This window comes from Cervus canadensis, chromosome 7, assembly GCF_019320065.1.
Source record: "Cervus canadensis isolate Bull #8, Minnesota chromosome 7, ASM1932006v1, whole genome shotgun sequence".
Taxonomy (NCBI): Eukaryota; Metazoa; Chordata; class Mammalia; order Artiodactyla; family Cervidae; genus Cervus; species Cervus canadensis.
Genome location: NC_057392.1, coordinates 47,340,026 through 47,354,669, shown reverse-complemented (window position 1 = coordinate 47,354,669; position 14,644 = coordinate 47,340,026). Strand labels below are relative to the sequence as shown.

At 37.7% G+C, this 14,644-nt stretch overlaps 1 protein-coding gene across 1 annotated transcript in view; it reads left to right on the top strand.

Annotated features, from left to right (window-relative positions):
• Positions 1-10,522, top strand: part of UBXN7 (UBX domain protein 7) — a 58,235-nt gene extending 47,713 nt beyond the window's left edge. The window contains exons 9-11 of the mRNA XM_043473257.1: positions 275-668; positions 784-863; positions 2,181-10,522. Of these exons, the coding sequence (XP_043329192.1) occupies positions 275-668; positions 784-863; positions 2,181-2,342 (636 nt within the window). The 3' untranslated portion in view covers positions 2,343-10,522. The remainder of the gene's footprint in view (positions 1-274; positions 669-783; positions 864-2,180) is intronic.
• Positions 10,523-14,644: the final 4,122 nt, after the last annotated feature.

Genomic DNA, 14,644 nt, shown 5'->3' with positions numbered 1-14,644 from the left:
CCCCACATCCTGCCAAATCCTGTGCTTGCAGTCATTGTGCCAGATGGTGTGACAGTTTTTATTTTTGTGTTTAAAATGACATTCCAACTTGGCTGTTTAAGACAAAGTTGTTGCCCTCAAATAGCTTAAAATTTAGTAGAAGAGATACATCCAGCAGACAATAATAACGGCAAGCTGACTGTTTCATTTCCCATGCCCTATTTGACTTGATTATTTTTTTGGTTTAACTGTTTTCTTTTTCTTTCTACCCATGTTGTATGACTGCATCTTGCAGGAGAGCCTTATAGATGCAAGTGAAGACAGTCAGCTAGAAGCTGCCATCAGAGCCTCCTTACAAGAGACACATTTTGATTCCACACAGACAAAACAGGATAGCCGCTCAGATGAAGAATCTGAATCTGAACTTTTTTCTGGCAGTGAGGAGTTCATATCTGTTTGTGGCTCTGATGAAGAGGAGGAGATAGAGAATCTTGCGAAGTCTAGAAAGTCTCCCCACAAAGATTTGGGGCATAGAAAAGAGGAGAACAGAAGGTCACTGACTGAGCCCCCTGCCAGAACTGAGCCTGGAACAGCCACAAACCACCAAGGATTGCCAGTTGTGGATTCAGAAATATTGGAGATGTCACCTGAAAAATCAGATGGAATAGTGGAGGGCATTGATGTAAATGGTGGGTCACATTTTAAACTTCCTTTACTTAAAACTTAAATATTACTGAAGAGAATTATTTGTTTAAATTAGTCTTCTGTCACACAGCTATATATTTTTTTTAACCCTTCCTTTAGGACCAAAAGCACAGCTGATGTTGCGGTATCCAGATGGAAAAAGGGAACAAATCACTCTTCCAGAGCAAGCTAAACTACTAGTAAGTAAATCTAATTTACTTGAAGCAGAGAAACTAATTGGTATAATTAGCTTGATGATTCTTTGATATGGGTGTTAGTTAGGTCTTACCTCTAACTGGAAACTTCACTGTGGTGAATCTTTTAATTCTCACTGCTTTGTTTCCTTCCCACCTTATCTTGGGCAACTTGCATAGTCTGTTCTAGTCAAGGCTTCTCTGTTCCATAGCTCCTTGCAATAGAAACCCAACTGAAATTATTACCTGGAAAAGGAGTGAGGTTTATTTGATGACTGTAGTGGGGCCTCCTGGGTTTCCTAGTAGCTGGAATTGAAAAGTAGTTAAAAACCATGACTGTTTTTCTGTGTGTTTCTCTTGTGGGGCCTGTTGAGTTTCCCCCTGGTGATTCTCTGCTTCATACCATTCTTCTCTCTGTATTCTGGTGACCGTTGTTTGGAAAACAGCTTGTACATAATCCGTAATAGGGATATATTGAGAGCTTTTCCTCTAGAGTCCACAGCTGATAATCCTTCCCTCTGTGTTTTTCAACTCCTGGAAAAGAGAATGAATCTGACTTGTTTAGATTAGCCTATGAATGAATCCTCCTTGGGTCAAGTGTTTATACCTGGCCATTTCCTGTGGCTGAAAATAATTAAGACTCTTGAAGACTGTGACAAATGCAGGCAGACTCTGGCCTCTGGCGTTAATACCTAGAATGTCTCCCTAGTCTAGTAATTGGAAAGGAATGGGAAATGAAACAATGAATACAAGTATAGACCACTTTTTCGAGAAGATTGGTTTTGAATCTAGAGTGGGAAATGAGCAGCAGTCAGAGAGAGAAACATGATTGAAGGAGAGACTAAGCATGTTTAAGTCTGATGGGAAGCATCTGTAGAAAAGATGTTGAAGATACATGTAAAAGAACTTGGTTTGTGGTGGTGGCATGGCTTCTGAGAAGGCAAGAAAGGATTCAGTGCACTACTGACAAGATAGGATGAAGGACGTATCTTCCCTGATAAATAGAAGGAAGGAAAACTACTGAAATGTTTAAAAATGAGGATAATAATCTTATAAACAGAAATTGGGTTTGTTTATTGGTGAGACAGTAATAACCCTGAACATTTCAATGTCATTTACTGGCTATTAATTATTGAGTACAGGTTTATTATCTCCCCATGCAAAGTGTTATATTGCCACTTCTACAAGAGTGAGCTTCAGTTTTTATAACTTAAACTTACATCTTATCTGATATAAAAATGAATATTATATTTTTTAATTCTTCATTATGGTCTGTCTTTTGTTTTCATTTAACAACTTTGTCTTTTCTCTTGTTTTTCATAGGCTTTGGTGAAGCATGTCCAGTCTAAAGGATATCCAAATGAACGTTTTGAACTTCTCACCAACTTCCCTCGGAGGAAACTCTCTCATCTGGACTATGACATTACATTACAGGAGGCAGGCCTTTGTCCTCAAGAGACTGTCTTTGTACAGGAAAGAAATTAACATCACGGCCTGACCTCTCTCAGCTTACCCCTTTTCCCTTTTTCTGTGAGATACCATGTCACTGAGTATGCATTTTGGCTCATAGGACCATAGAGCCAAAGTTGGGCAAGCAAGTCACCTGCCTTCTCTTCTGTTTCTTGTTCTCTCCTGTAATCAACCTCACCTTCCCCCTTTTTTTTCCTCCTCTCCCATTTTCTTCCTTTTCCTACTTTTCTCTCTCTTTCTTACCTAATCTGGTGACCAAATGGAAGTGTTAGGATAAGACCTCCTAGTACTGGCAGCAGGAAATGTGTGTTCCAATAAGTGGTCTCTTACACAGCACTTTTAGGGGATCAAATGAAATGTTACTCCTCAGACTCCTTTGGTAAAGGAATGGCTAGATTCAGAATAAGAACAGCCTCTCTGTTTTGTGAGCCCTTTTTTAGTAGGGAGAAGAAATTCTCTAACACATGTTTTGTTTTGTTGTTCATGTAGGAAATACCACGTAACAAAGTGCCCAGGCTTTTGTTTACATGGAAAAAGCATCCTTTATAATTACTGCTCATTATATTTAATGTTTTTATCAAAGAACTCCCATCTAGAATTATTTCCATGATATGTGTTATTGACAGAGTGTTAAATTAGGGTGAGTAGCATGGAGTGGCTTTCAGTATCCTAGCCTGAGACAGCTTTCTTCATTATTACTCTGTAAACTATCTTGATCCTGCTAATCTTGGGATGGACATTTTGTGAGCACGTTGTGATGACTAGGATAGGAAGGTACTTTGCTGTTTTTGCCAGTACAGCATATTAGTTCCTTTGGCCCTTCCATTGTTTGGGTCCACAAGTGATCTATAGGAAGGCAGCTGTTAAGTAATCATGAGTACAATGGCTTGTAGTTGTAACCACTATGGTTATTGATTGTCCTATGTGCTTTAAGGCATACTTAATGTATGCCCTAGGGGAAAAAGAAGAAGATGCAGCTGAGAGTTGCTAACCATGTTCCTTTGGTTAGAAATAATGATTTATCTTTTACCATTGGTTGGAACTGTCTCTGAAAAGCTCTGGTGATTGAATGAGCTTAATTCCTCATGCAGTTTTTTACAAAAGGTATCAAAACTGAAAACTTAGCTCTAAGGGGAGGACCCTTAAAATCAATTCCTAAGACAACATTTAGTAACGGAAGTGGGGAAGATTACCTGTAATTTTCGGGTGTGGGTTTTTTCTGCCAACAGAAGCCACATTCAAATTGTAGTTGGTGAGCACTTTTTTCAGTATTATTTAGAAGAGGTCATCTTGAATCTATTTAATACGATTAGACTTACCAGCTTCACATTATGCTCAGTTCTTATTTTGAGCTTTAGAGTCCTCTGAACGGGTAGCAGTAATTCTGGTGGCAAAATCAGAACTTTAACTTGTTATAAAATCATAATACAGAGTGAACCTATTTTGTTGATTGGGATTTAGATTGATTGATTCTTCTACTTGAGGAACATAAATTGCTATTACTCAGAGACCTTTAGGTTCCCATCTATTTTAAGATCACTCTCTTGGCAACTGGGGGATTTAAAAAGAAAAAAGATGCTTGTGTGTTGCTAGTACACAATTAGAGAATACGGTTTCTAATGGTTGGACTTTGAGGGACCCTCCCTAAAGAATGAGTTATGTATGTCCTCAAGGAAATCATGGAAAATTCTGTTTATTCTTCAGTGAGTCCTTTTGAATTGATGTTCTTACATTTTTTTCTAAGTCTGTGTAAGTGCTTATGTATAAGTATATAATTGTATAAATATTTATAAATATATTTATATAATTACAATTTCATTTATACCTTGAGTCAAAGTTCTCTCTTTAGATTGGTGACTGAGTAATACCACTTTGGTGTATTTTCATAGGCTCTCGAGGCTAACTAGCAACTTCTGATTCACTGAGGAAGCATGGTTTTCATGTTAATTCCTCAATTGTTTCTCTGAACTTGGATAATATACTTGCTGTCTGAAGAACAGAGCTATATACAAAGGTGCATTAGGGGGTAAAAAAACTATTGGTCATAGACAAGGTCAAAAATCTGACAATTCAGGGAGGCACAGGGTAAGAGGTGAGGTTATGCTCAGCTTTGGTGCTGTGGTGGCACCTGTCTCCACTCTCAGCAGAGTCACAGCTAAAGTCCAAATCTGTTAAAAATATGAAGTCAAGAATTTTCCCCATAGGATTCTGTTTCATTCTTTTACCTACTAGTTTCTCTTTGTAAAACATATCTAGAAACCTTAAGACAACATGTTCATTAATGATAAGATGTAGTTCTTTCTGATAAGCTCAGCTCTGGCATATCCACATATAAGAAACCAAAGTAACTTTTTCAACTTTGATTACTATGAGATGACCACATCAAAGTGATACAAGTAAGCATATCAAAGAGATGGGGCATGAGATATTGATCCAACTTAAATAAAACAGGGGTTTTTAGAGTTCAAGATGTAGAGGATTTTATTTTGAGGCAGGAGTGTAATTATCCTGGGTTTGGTGTACAGGCCCACAAGAAAGGCATTATGAATTGTACACAGGAAGAGTATAGATTGTGCTTTGTGCAAGAACTTAATCCACTTTATTAGTAAGTCTTATTTCCTCTGCAAATTCCTTAGCTCTTTGGAAGAGAGGTTTTATTGAATAGATAAAATGAAGTTAGTAAGATTAGGTAAAAATAGTCACTCCTCTTAGGTATTAGAAATAGCTTGAAAGAGACCTTAAAAGGTAGGAAGGAAAAGAACAAGATAGAGTTTGATGAGAATAAATGACAGAAGACAAATATAGGGAGATGAAATGAAAATTAGTAGGGAGGAAGGTAACAGGAAATCATTTGAATTTGATTTATGAAGGGACCAGAGAAGAGAATAGCCAAACGGGGGAAGAACAGGAAAGTAATTTTTAGTAACTAACAAGTACTAAGTATTTCATGTGCATTTTCTCCTTTAATCTCCCTAAGAACTCCACAAAATGCATATTTTCCCCATTTTATAGATAAGGAAGAAAATTGAAGTTTAGAGAACTTGTTCAGGATGTCACAGCTAGTAAGTGGCAAAATCAGAGTTGGCATTCATGCTTTTTTTTCACTCCCGTGCTGTGGTCTCCAACAGAAGTCAATTTGTTCAAAAGGTTATCTTCTCATTGTTTGGCTCTGTAAGTTATTTGGTTTTGTTTCCTTAAAGCTCGTGAGATTTGTACTATGCCTATATAGTCTTATTTACACCATTATTTCAGGGGCTGATTACTAATTGTTTTTTAAAAATGATGCACTGATGAAAATGTGAAAGGAAAATAACTATGGCACTATTTGCCAAGAAAAAAATGGAAAGGATAAAAAAGAATTTTATCAACTTTTTTTTTTTTTTAACCATTTTTCAGAAAAGATACAATTATCTTTTCTATATCCCATCTATATTAGATTGTTGAACATTCTGTGTGTGTATTTTCAAATCTTCTATAAAATTCTACTTCCTTGACTCTGTAAGTTAACAGTTATTTGAGTCCTTAATCAAAGTTGGAAAAATCTTAATCTAAGATCTGCTTCCTGCCTGTTTTATCCAGTTGGAGAGACACACTACACATGAGATAATAGAACATGTAAACACTTACTTTCCTGAGTCTGAACCATAATTATAATAGAAGTTTAGAAAAGGTAAAGAATAGTGTAAGTTTTATTTAGGGAAATAAAACTGAAAAGTGGCAAACACTTGCTCACATTTTCTTTTGATTCCCCTGTATTCTTTAGTACCAGCTTTTGAAACTGCTAGATTTAGGGTGTGACATTTAACAATAAGGCATAACTAGGAAAGAATTATTGATCCCAGGATTAAAGATTTAAGCCAGCAGGGATCTCATTTGGACATTTAGGAAAATACCAGAGGGAGCCACTTCCTACTGGAAAGGGAAGATTTAATTTCTCTTCCCAGGTACACATTAAATGTATTATATATTATATGCAGAAGGGGCACTGTATTAGGTATAAAGTATACTTGGGTTACATCTGTGCTTCTAATTCTCTGTTGAGAATTGGACTAGATCAATAGCTCTTAGTCTGTTCAAGTAAAAGGGCTTGTAACGTTAAAATCCGGCAGTGGTGGGGAGTTGTGGGGTTAAGTATTAAAATCCTTAATTCCTTAGGTAGAGAAAATGTAAGTGTGCATGTGGAATTGCAGGTCCTTTCCAGAGACTCTGGGAACCCACAGATTGTAGACCACTGAATTATATTATCTCTGAATCCTCTCCACTCCAAAATTTAATGCTCTGAGTCTCTTCCTTTTATTTATATATTATCCCTAGAGTAATTAAAAGTACTCTTGTTAATCAGTTCTTGCTTTTTTCCCTGTGTCCGGGTTTCATTTGTCCAGTAACTTGATCTACCCATACTGTGATGATTGAAATCTCCAGAAGGAGAGTATAATAGTTTCAGGTTTACTAACGATCCTTTAATAGAATTCATTACTTTTAATTAAAACTTAATGCTGTTTTCCTAATCAGCGCTGAGTGTAACTAAAATGTAATAAGAACCAATTATTTCACTGACAGCCAGAGTTAAATTTAATTCTGTGTGTTTGCTTAAACAAAGCAGTTTACTGACTAAGCAGTTGTTAGGAAATTGATTTGTGTAAATTGTAGAATTCACTTGGTTTTGACAGAAACAAGTTTTTCAGGATCGAATTAGATTGACTTTTTAAAATATTTCTTATCCCATAGAGTGTATCTCCATGGTGTCATTCTGTCTTTCTGGATCTCTTTCATTTAGAGCCAGAGAGAGAGAGTAAATAGTACTCAGAAGTATTACTCAATAGTAAATTATGAAATGGGGGTTGATGAGTAAGTAAAGTCTTGTGTAAAACTAAATGAGAGTAAGAAGAACCCACCCTTCTGGTGAACATAGCAATTTTCCAATAAACATAAGCCTTGATGAAAAGGCCACTTAAGGACAGCTGTGTACTATGAATATTTAACTTCATTTATTTGCCTTGCTTAGCATTTTACTTACTGTCTTGCCATGAAACTTAGTATTGCACTGTATACATTTTAGAATAGTGGTAAAAATGTTCTGTAGTACTGAAAATAACCAACAGAGAACACCAAGGCAGTGTGGTGATTTCTCCTGATAGGTCAAAATTCTATATTTCAGTGATGGCTGTTTCAGTCTTTGATTCACCTATGTGTCAGTCCTGCTAGAGAGACAGATTAGAATCTTAGCCTTTTTTTTTAATAGAGATTATGATGACCTTGGTAGTTTTCCCATGAAGTAATCGTGTGATTAAATTATTGAATGTAATGAGACCCTTAATTAGAAAATCTTTTAATACAACTTTCTCTTTTACGTTTCCATTCTGTTCTTGATTTTTGACATCTATTCTCAGAAAATGTCATAATTTTTAATGAAATTGGATATGTTTAAGAAATTCAATTTCTGACTTTTAATAACTTTTCATTTTTTATAAATTAATATACCAGGAAAGAATTTGAGGCAAACATCATTTTTTATAACTCTCTCTCTAACTAAGAATCCTTATTCCAAATATAGAATAGCTAGTCCATAACACCCTTCCCTCTTCTTTAGCTTATGGAATGCTGTTGTATTGCTTAGAATCTCAGTCTTTCTCATAAACATAATAGTTTTGGTACAGGCTTTTCTTTGACATATGATCTCAAAGTAGAGTTGAGCAATCTAATATGAACTACCTTAATAAAACATAATTTAGTATTTCTTTTTTTTTTTTTTAATTTAGTATTTCTGTAAAGCATTTTCAAAAGATAACCAGACTTACTTGTAGGATTAGAGATATAAATACTGATGGTAGTATTTTGCCTGAGAACAATCACATATTAATCTATAAATATGGACATTTGCCTTGCTATACTTAATTCTGTTGCACCAAACAACAAGTTTTTGTTGTTTGCTTAATAGTGTTTCCTCTACAGAGATCAAAATGCCCTAAGATTTTATATCCCTTATAAAGTCACTTGGGTTTATAGATTGGATGAATAAGCTCTACTTAATGTAAGAAAAATTTTATCTCCATTGAAAGAAATTATTAATCTAACTCAGCCACCATGAATCACTCATTTATTAGACATGGTAGATAAAATGGGAAACATTTCAAATCATTAGATAAATTCTGACTTGGAATTGAATTCTCCCCTCCTTAAAGTCTTTTCTGTTTTTTTCTTAGACTCAATATGGGCATCTTAACTGATAAGGGAGAGAAATTCTTGATCTGAAACCATTCCCTGCCATTCTGCTTTTTTTTTTATTTTCCTCTGTCAAGGTTGCTGATTCTAGTATGTGTCACCAGGACATATTCAAGTTAATGACATTGGAATGTTGATGCTCAGTTGGATATCTTTCTGTTTTCAACAAAATGGTTTTATAGTATGCTTTTCTCAAGCTTCTGTGTTCTTACTAATGAAAAATATCAATAAATGGTGTGATTCAAAATATAAATAGGTTTTTGACACTAATCATATGCTCTTAACAGTAGCTTTTTGATAATTTACTGCCCTGTAAGTTAAACCTCTGATGGAGTGACCACTGCCACCAGAAAATCCCCTTACCTGCTAATTAGAATGAAAGTAGTATGTGACCTCCACATTTCAGCTAATTAGTACTAAGCTTGTAGTGGCTGTTTATCTTACCTATTTGGGGACTTGGGCCTTGTTCCTTTCCTAGGTTTGTCCCTTAGATTTGGAAAGACTATTTAAAACTTGCTGGGAGACAGACAGTAAAGATGTGAGATAATCCTCTAGTCTTAGTTGTAGAGAAATGAGTACCAGTTGATGCTAATATGATACTTGGATTTTGAGGGGCTTCCAGCCAAGCTTTGGCATGAATCTTAGAAATAATTTTATTCACTCCTTTAAGAATCTTTTTTTTTTTTTAAGAACGGTTTTCCTTTTGATTGTTAACAACTTCTAAGCATCTGGTGTCTTTATTATTATTTTAACCCTTTAAGAAAGAAAGTAGGTATTGATTGTTCCATGGAAACTCTCAGGAGTGTTTGTAGGCTTCTCTGCATGCTTTGTATGAGTTCAGTTTTAACTGCATTTTGAATCATCTGGAATGTCCAATTCTGGTGTCCTCACTATTGTGTTTTTTCAACATTTTTCATGTCATTTTCCAAACCTCACTTCCCATCTTATTCGGAGAAGTTAATCAAGGAATGGAATTTGGGGATAGGGACGGGGGTGGGTTGGGGACTTGAGTGAAGTCAACTTAGGGTATTTGCTTTAGTGTTCTCAAGCAGTTTCTAACGGTATTTAGAAATTCCCTGGGATGTTTGTATACTCAACTTATTCTGGATAAAGTGGTGGTCTCAGTGAGATTTGCATTCTTAATGCAGGACAAGCTCTAAATTTAATCTGTAGTGTAATTTGGTTATTGAATCCAAGAAGGTAATGGACAGAGACAGTGCTCCTATTGTAGTGTTTCTGGCAAGTGCTCCCTAAAATGCACATAACATATAGTTCTCAATTTTCAGGGCTTTAATCCCATGGTGCTAGGAGAGATCATTTGTTTCTGCAGTTCTCAAGAGTGGGAAGAAGGCTTTGGGACCAGTGAGAAAGGGGCGACAGGATCATCCACTAAATTTTTTTGTTCAAGACACTTGAAAGACCCTCTTGTATATCTAGTAAGAGATAATAAAGGTGCTAGGGAAAGCCTTAAATTTGAAGACATAAGGAGACCATAGAAAATATACACTTGTAGGAGGAGAAAAACATGCTGTTAGATAAAGCAGAGCTGTAACTGCTGGCTAAGACTCAATGGAACTTCCACTTGCTCTAAAACCAGGGAAATCTTAAATAACTGGGTGTGATATATCTATAGATACACGTAGTCTATAGGTAAATAATTTCTAAAATGAGGATCTTTCTCTTGGTGATCCTCTGGTTTTGGCTGTACCAAATTGTGAATATTCTTGCTGTGTTGTACCCAGTTACTTTATATTGATACTGCAACTTGAATTGGGGAGGGGGCGGTGGGACATTTGGGGTGGGGGAGGGAGGGGAGTCTTTCAAAGACATCAGCTCACTGTGCTGAGAGAGGGACCAAACTCAAGGAAACCTCTGATCTATAAATTCAACTGCTGCATTTTTTTATAAATACATGTAAATGTCCTGTTGTAATATTTGATCTTGGAAATAAAATCAAAAACTTTTCAGTATTAGTTTTTTTGCATTACTGTTTTTGTGAGGTAAGACTGGGTACTGTTGATACTTTTGTTAGTACAATTCAGGTTTGCTTGCCCTCATGTTCTCATGTTGAGGACACTAGTGTTTACTGACAAAGGTTAGTTCATCATTCCATTATCAAGGGTGACGTTTGTTAGCTTCTTCTCTACTCTTAGTTATATGTTGAACATTCATGATAAAAGCTCTATGAACGTTGGCTGAACTGTTCATGAAATTGTTGGGTTGGCTAGCCTTGTAAGGAAAGTAAGGTTCTATATTTGACGTTGGCAGTCCAACGAATACGTCACAGTAGTTCAGTTGCTCAGTCGTGTCTGACTCTTTGTGACCCCATGAACCACAGCACGCCAGGCCTCCCTGTCCAACACCAACTCCTGGAGTCCACCCAAACCCATGTCCATCAAGTCGGTGATGCCATCCAACCGTCTCATCCTCTGTTGTCCCCTTCTCCTCCTGCCCTCAATGTTTCCCAGCATCAGTTCAGTTCAGTCGCTCAGTCGTGTCCAACTCTTTGCGACCCCGTGAACCATAGCACGCCAGGCCTCCCTGTCCATCACCAACTCCAGGAGTCCACCCAAACCATGTCCATTGAGTCGGTGATGCCATCCAACCATCTCAACCTCAGTCGTCCCCTTCTCCTGCCCTCAATCTTTCCCAGCATCAGGGTCTTTTCCAATGAGTCAGCTCTTTTCATCAGGTGGCCAAAGTATTGGAGTTTCAGCTTCAACATCAGTCCTTGCAATGAACACCCAGGACTGATCTCCTTTAGGATGGACTGGTTGGATCTCCTTGCAGTCCAAGGGACTCTCAAGAGTCTTCTCCAACACTACAGGTCAAAAGCATCAATTCTTCAGCTCTCAGCCGCCTTTATAGTCTAACTCACATTCATACATGACCACTGGAAAAACCATAGCATTGACTACATGCACCTTTATTGGTAAAGTAATGTCACCACTTTTTAATATACTATCTAGTTTGGTCATAACTTTCCTTCCAAGGAGTAAGCATCTTTTAATTTCATGGCTGCAGTCAACATCTGCAGTGATTTTGGAGCCCAGAAAAATTAAAGTCAGCCGCTGTTTCCCCATCTATCTGCCATGAAGTGATGGGACTGGATGCCATGATCTTAGTTTTCTGAATGCTGAGCTTTAAGCCAACTTTTTCACTCTCCTCTTTCACTTTCTTCAGGAGGCTCTTTAGTTCTTCCCTTTCTGCCATAAGTGTGGTGTCATCTGCATATCTGAGGTTATTGATATTTCCCCTGGCAATCTTGATTCCAGCCTGTGCTTCCTCCAGCCCAGCATTTCTCATTATGTACTCTGCATATAAGTTAAATAAGCAGAGTGACAATATACAGCCTTGACATACTCCTTTTCCTCTTTGCAACCAGTCTGTTGTTCCATGTCTAGTTCTAACTGTTGCTTCCTGACCTGCATACAGATTTCTCAAGAGGCAGGTCAGGTGGTCTGGTATTCCCATCTCTTTCAGAATTTTCCACAGTGTATTGTGATCCACACAGTCAAAGGATTTGGCATAGTCAATAAAGCAGAAATAGATGTTTTTCTGGAACTCTTGCTTTTTTGATGATCCAGCGAATGTTGGCATTTTGATCTCTGGTTCCTCTGCCTTTTCTAAAACCAGCTTGAACATCTGGAAGTTCACGGTTCATGTATTGCTGAAGCCTGACTTGGAGAATTTTAAGCATCATTTTACTAGCGTGTGAGATGAGTGCAATTGTGTGGTAGTTTGAGCATTCTTTGGGATTGCCTTTCTTTGGGACTGGAATGAAAACTGACCTTTTCAAGTCCTGTGGCCACTGCTGAGTTTTCCAAATTTGCTGGCATATTAAGTGCAGCACTTTCACAGCATCATCTTTCAGGATTTGAAATAGCTCAACTGGAATTCCATCACCTCCACTAGCTTTGCTTGTAGTGATGACCCACTTGACTTCACATTCCAGGATATCTAACTCTAGGTGAGTGATCACACCATGGTGATTATCTGGGTCGTGAAGATCTTTTTTGTACAGTTCTTCTGTGTATTCTTGCCACCTCTTCTTAATATCTTCTGCTTCTGTCAGGTCCCTATGATTTTTTTCCTTTATTGAGCCCATCTTTGAATGAAATATTCCCTTGGTATCTCTAATTTTCTTGAAGAGATCTCTAGTCTTTCCCATTCTATTGTTTTCCTCTATTTTTTTGCATTGATCGCTGAGGAAGGCTTTCTTATCTCTTCTTTGGAACTCTGCATTCAAATGGGTATATCTTTCTTTTTCTCCTTTGCTTTTCGCTTCCCTTCTTTTCACAGCTATTTGTAAGGCCTCCTCAGACAGCCATTTTGCTTTTTTGCATTTCTTTTTCTTGGGGATGGTCTTGATTCCTGTCTCCTGTACAATGTCACAAACCTCCATCCATAGTTCAGCAGGCAATCTCTCTATGAGATCTAGTCCCTTAAATCTATTTCTCACTTCCACTGTATAGTCATAAGGGATGTGATTTAGGTCATACCTGAATGGTCTAGTGGTTTTTTCCACTTTCTTCAATTTCAGTCTGAATTTGGCAATAAGGGGTTCATGATCTGAGCCACAGTCAGCTCTTGGTCTTATTTTTGTGACTGTATAGAGCGTCTCTATATTTGGCTGCAAAGAATATAATCAATCTGATTTCAGTGTTGACCATCTGGTGATGTCCATGTGTAGAGTCTTCTCTTGTGTTGTTGGAAGAGTCTTTTCAAATGAGTCAGCTCTTCTCATCAGGTGGCCAGAGTATTGGAGTTTCAGCTTCAGCATCAGTCTCTCCAATGAACACCCAGGACTGATCTCCTTTAGGATGGACTGGTTGGATCTCCTTGTAGTCCAAGGGACTGTCAGGAGTCTTCTCCAACACCACAGTTCAAAAGCATCAATACTTTGGCACTCAGCCTTCTTTGTAGTCCAGCTGTCACATCCATACATAGCCACTGGAAAAACCATAGCCTTGACTAGACGGATCTTTGTTGGCAAAGTAATGTCTCTGCTTTTTAATATGCTGTCTAGGTTGGTCATAACTTTCCTCCAAGGAGCAAGTGTCTTTTAATTTCATGACTGCAATCACCATCTGCAGTGATTTTGGAGCCCAGAAAAATAAAGCCAGCCACTGTGTCCACTGTTTCCCCATCTATCTGCCATGAAATGATGGGACCAGATGCCATGATCTTAGTTTTCTGAATGTTGAGCTTTAAGCCAACTTTTTCACTCTCCTCTTGCACTTTCTTCAAGAGGCTCTTTAGTTCTCCCTCACTTTCTGCCATAAGGGTGGTACATTTGTATATCTGATGTTATTGATATTTCTCCTGGCAATCTTGATTCCAGCTTGTGCTTCCTCCAGCCCAGTATTTCTCATGATGTACTCTGCATATAAGTTAAATAAGTAGAGTGACAATATACAGCTTTGACAATATTCAGGGCAGTGGGTAGGTAGGGATGTCATTTCTGAGACAGAAAGACTGGTGGATCAAGCAGATTTTGTGGAAAAGTCATTTTGGATGTGTTCACTGTGGCACTTCCAAGTGCAGGTGTAGTACAGCATGTTGAACACATGATTCTGATGCTTGAGGAGAGGTGAACCGAACTGAAGAGATTTTAGAAATCATCAGCATTACAGATGAAGTTTAGAGCCAAGAGAAAGAATGAGGTCACTAGGGAGAAAGAGAAGATGGCCCAGAACCCAGGCCTAGAGATTACCAACATGAAGAGGCCCAGTCTAGGCGGTGTGACCCGTGAAGGAGGAGAAACACCAGAGTGAACTGTCAAGTGAGCCAAGAGTGAGAATGTTCAAAAAGCATCTAGTCACCAACTGTCTAGTTCTGTCTAGGGTCACGTTTTCAATAGACAAGAAATCATTGGAGACTAAGAACAGTTTCAGTGTGGTGTTGGAGATGGAAGGTTAATTTGAGTCTTTGTTACATTTTTATACTAATGAAGAAAAAAGGGGGGAAAAATCCCAAATTTCCTCTTCAGTGAACTGGTATAAATGGCAACTCTTTCAACATTTCTTATCTTCCTTTTTTTCCTCCCTCTCCAATTAAGGAAAATGTGCTTCCTTATTTAGTCAGCTGTCAGT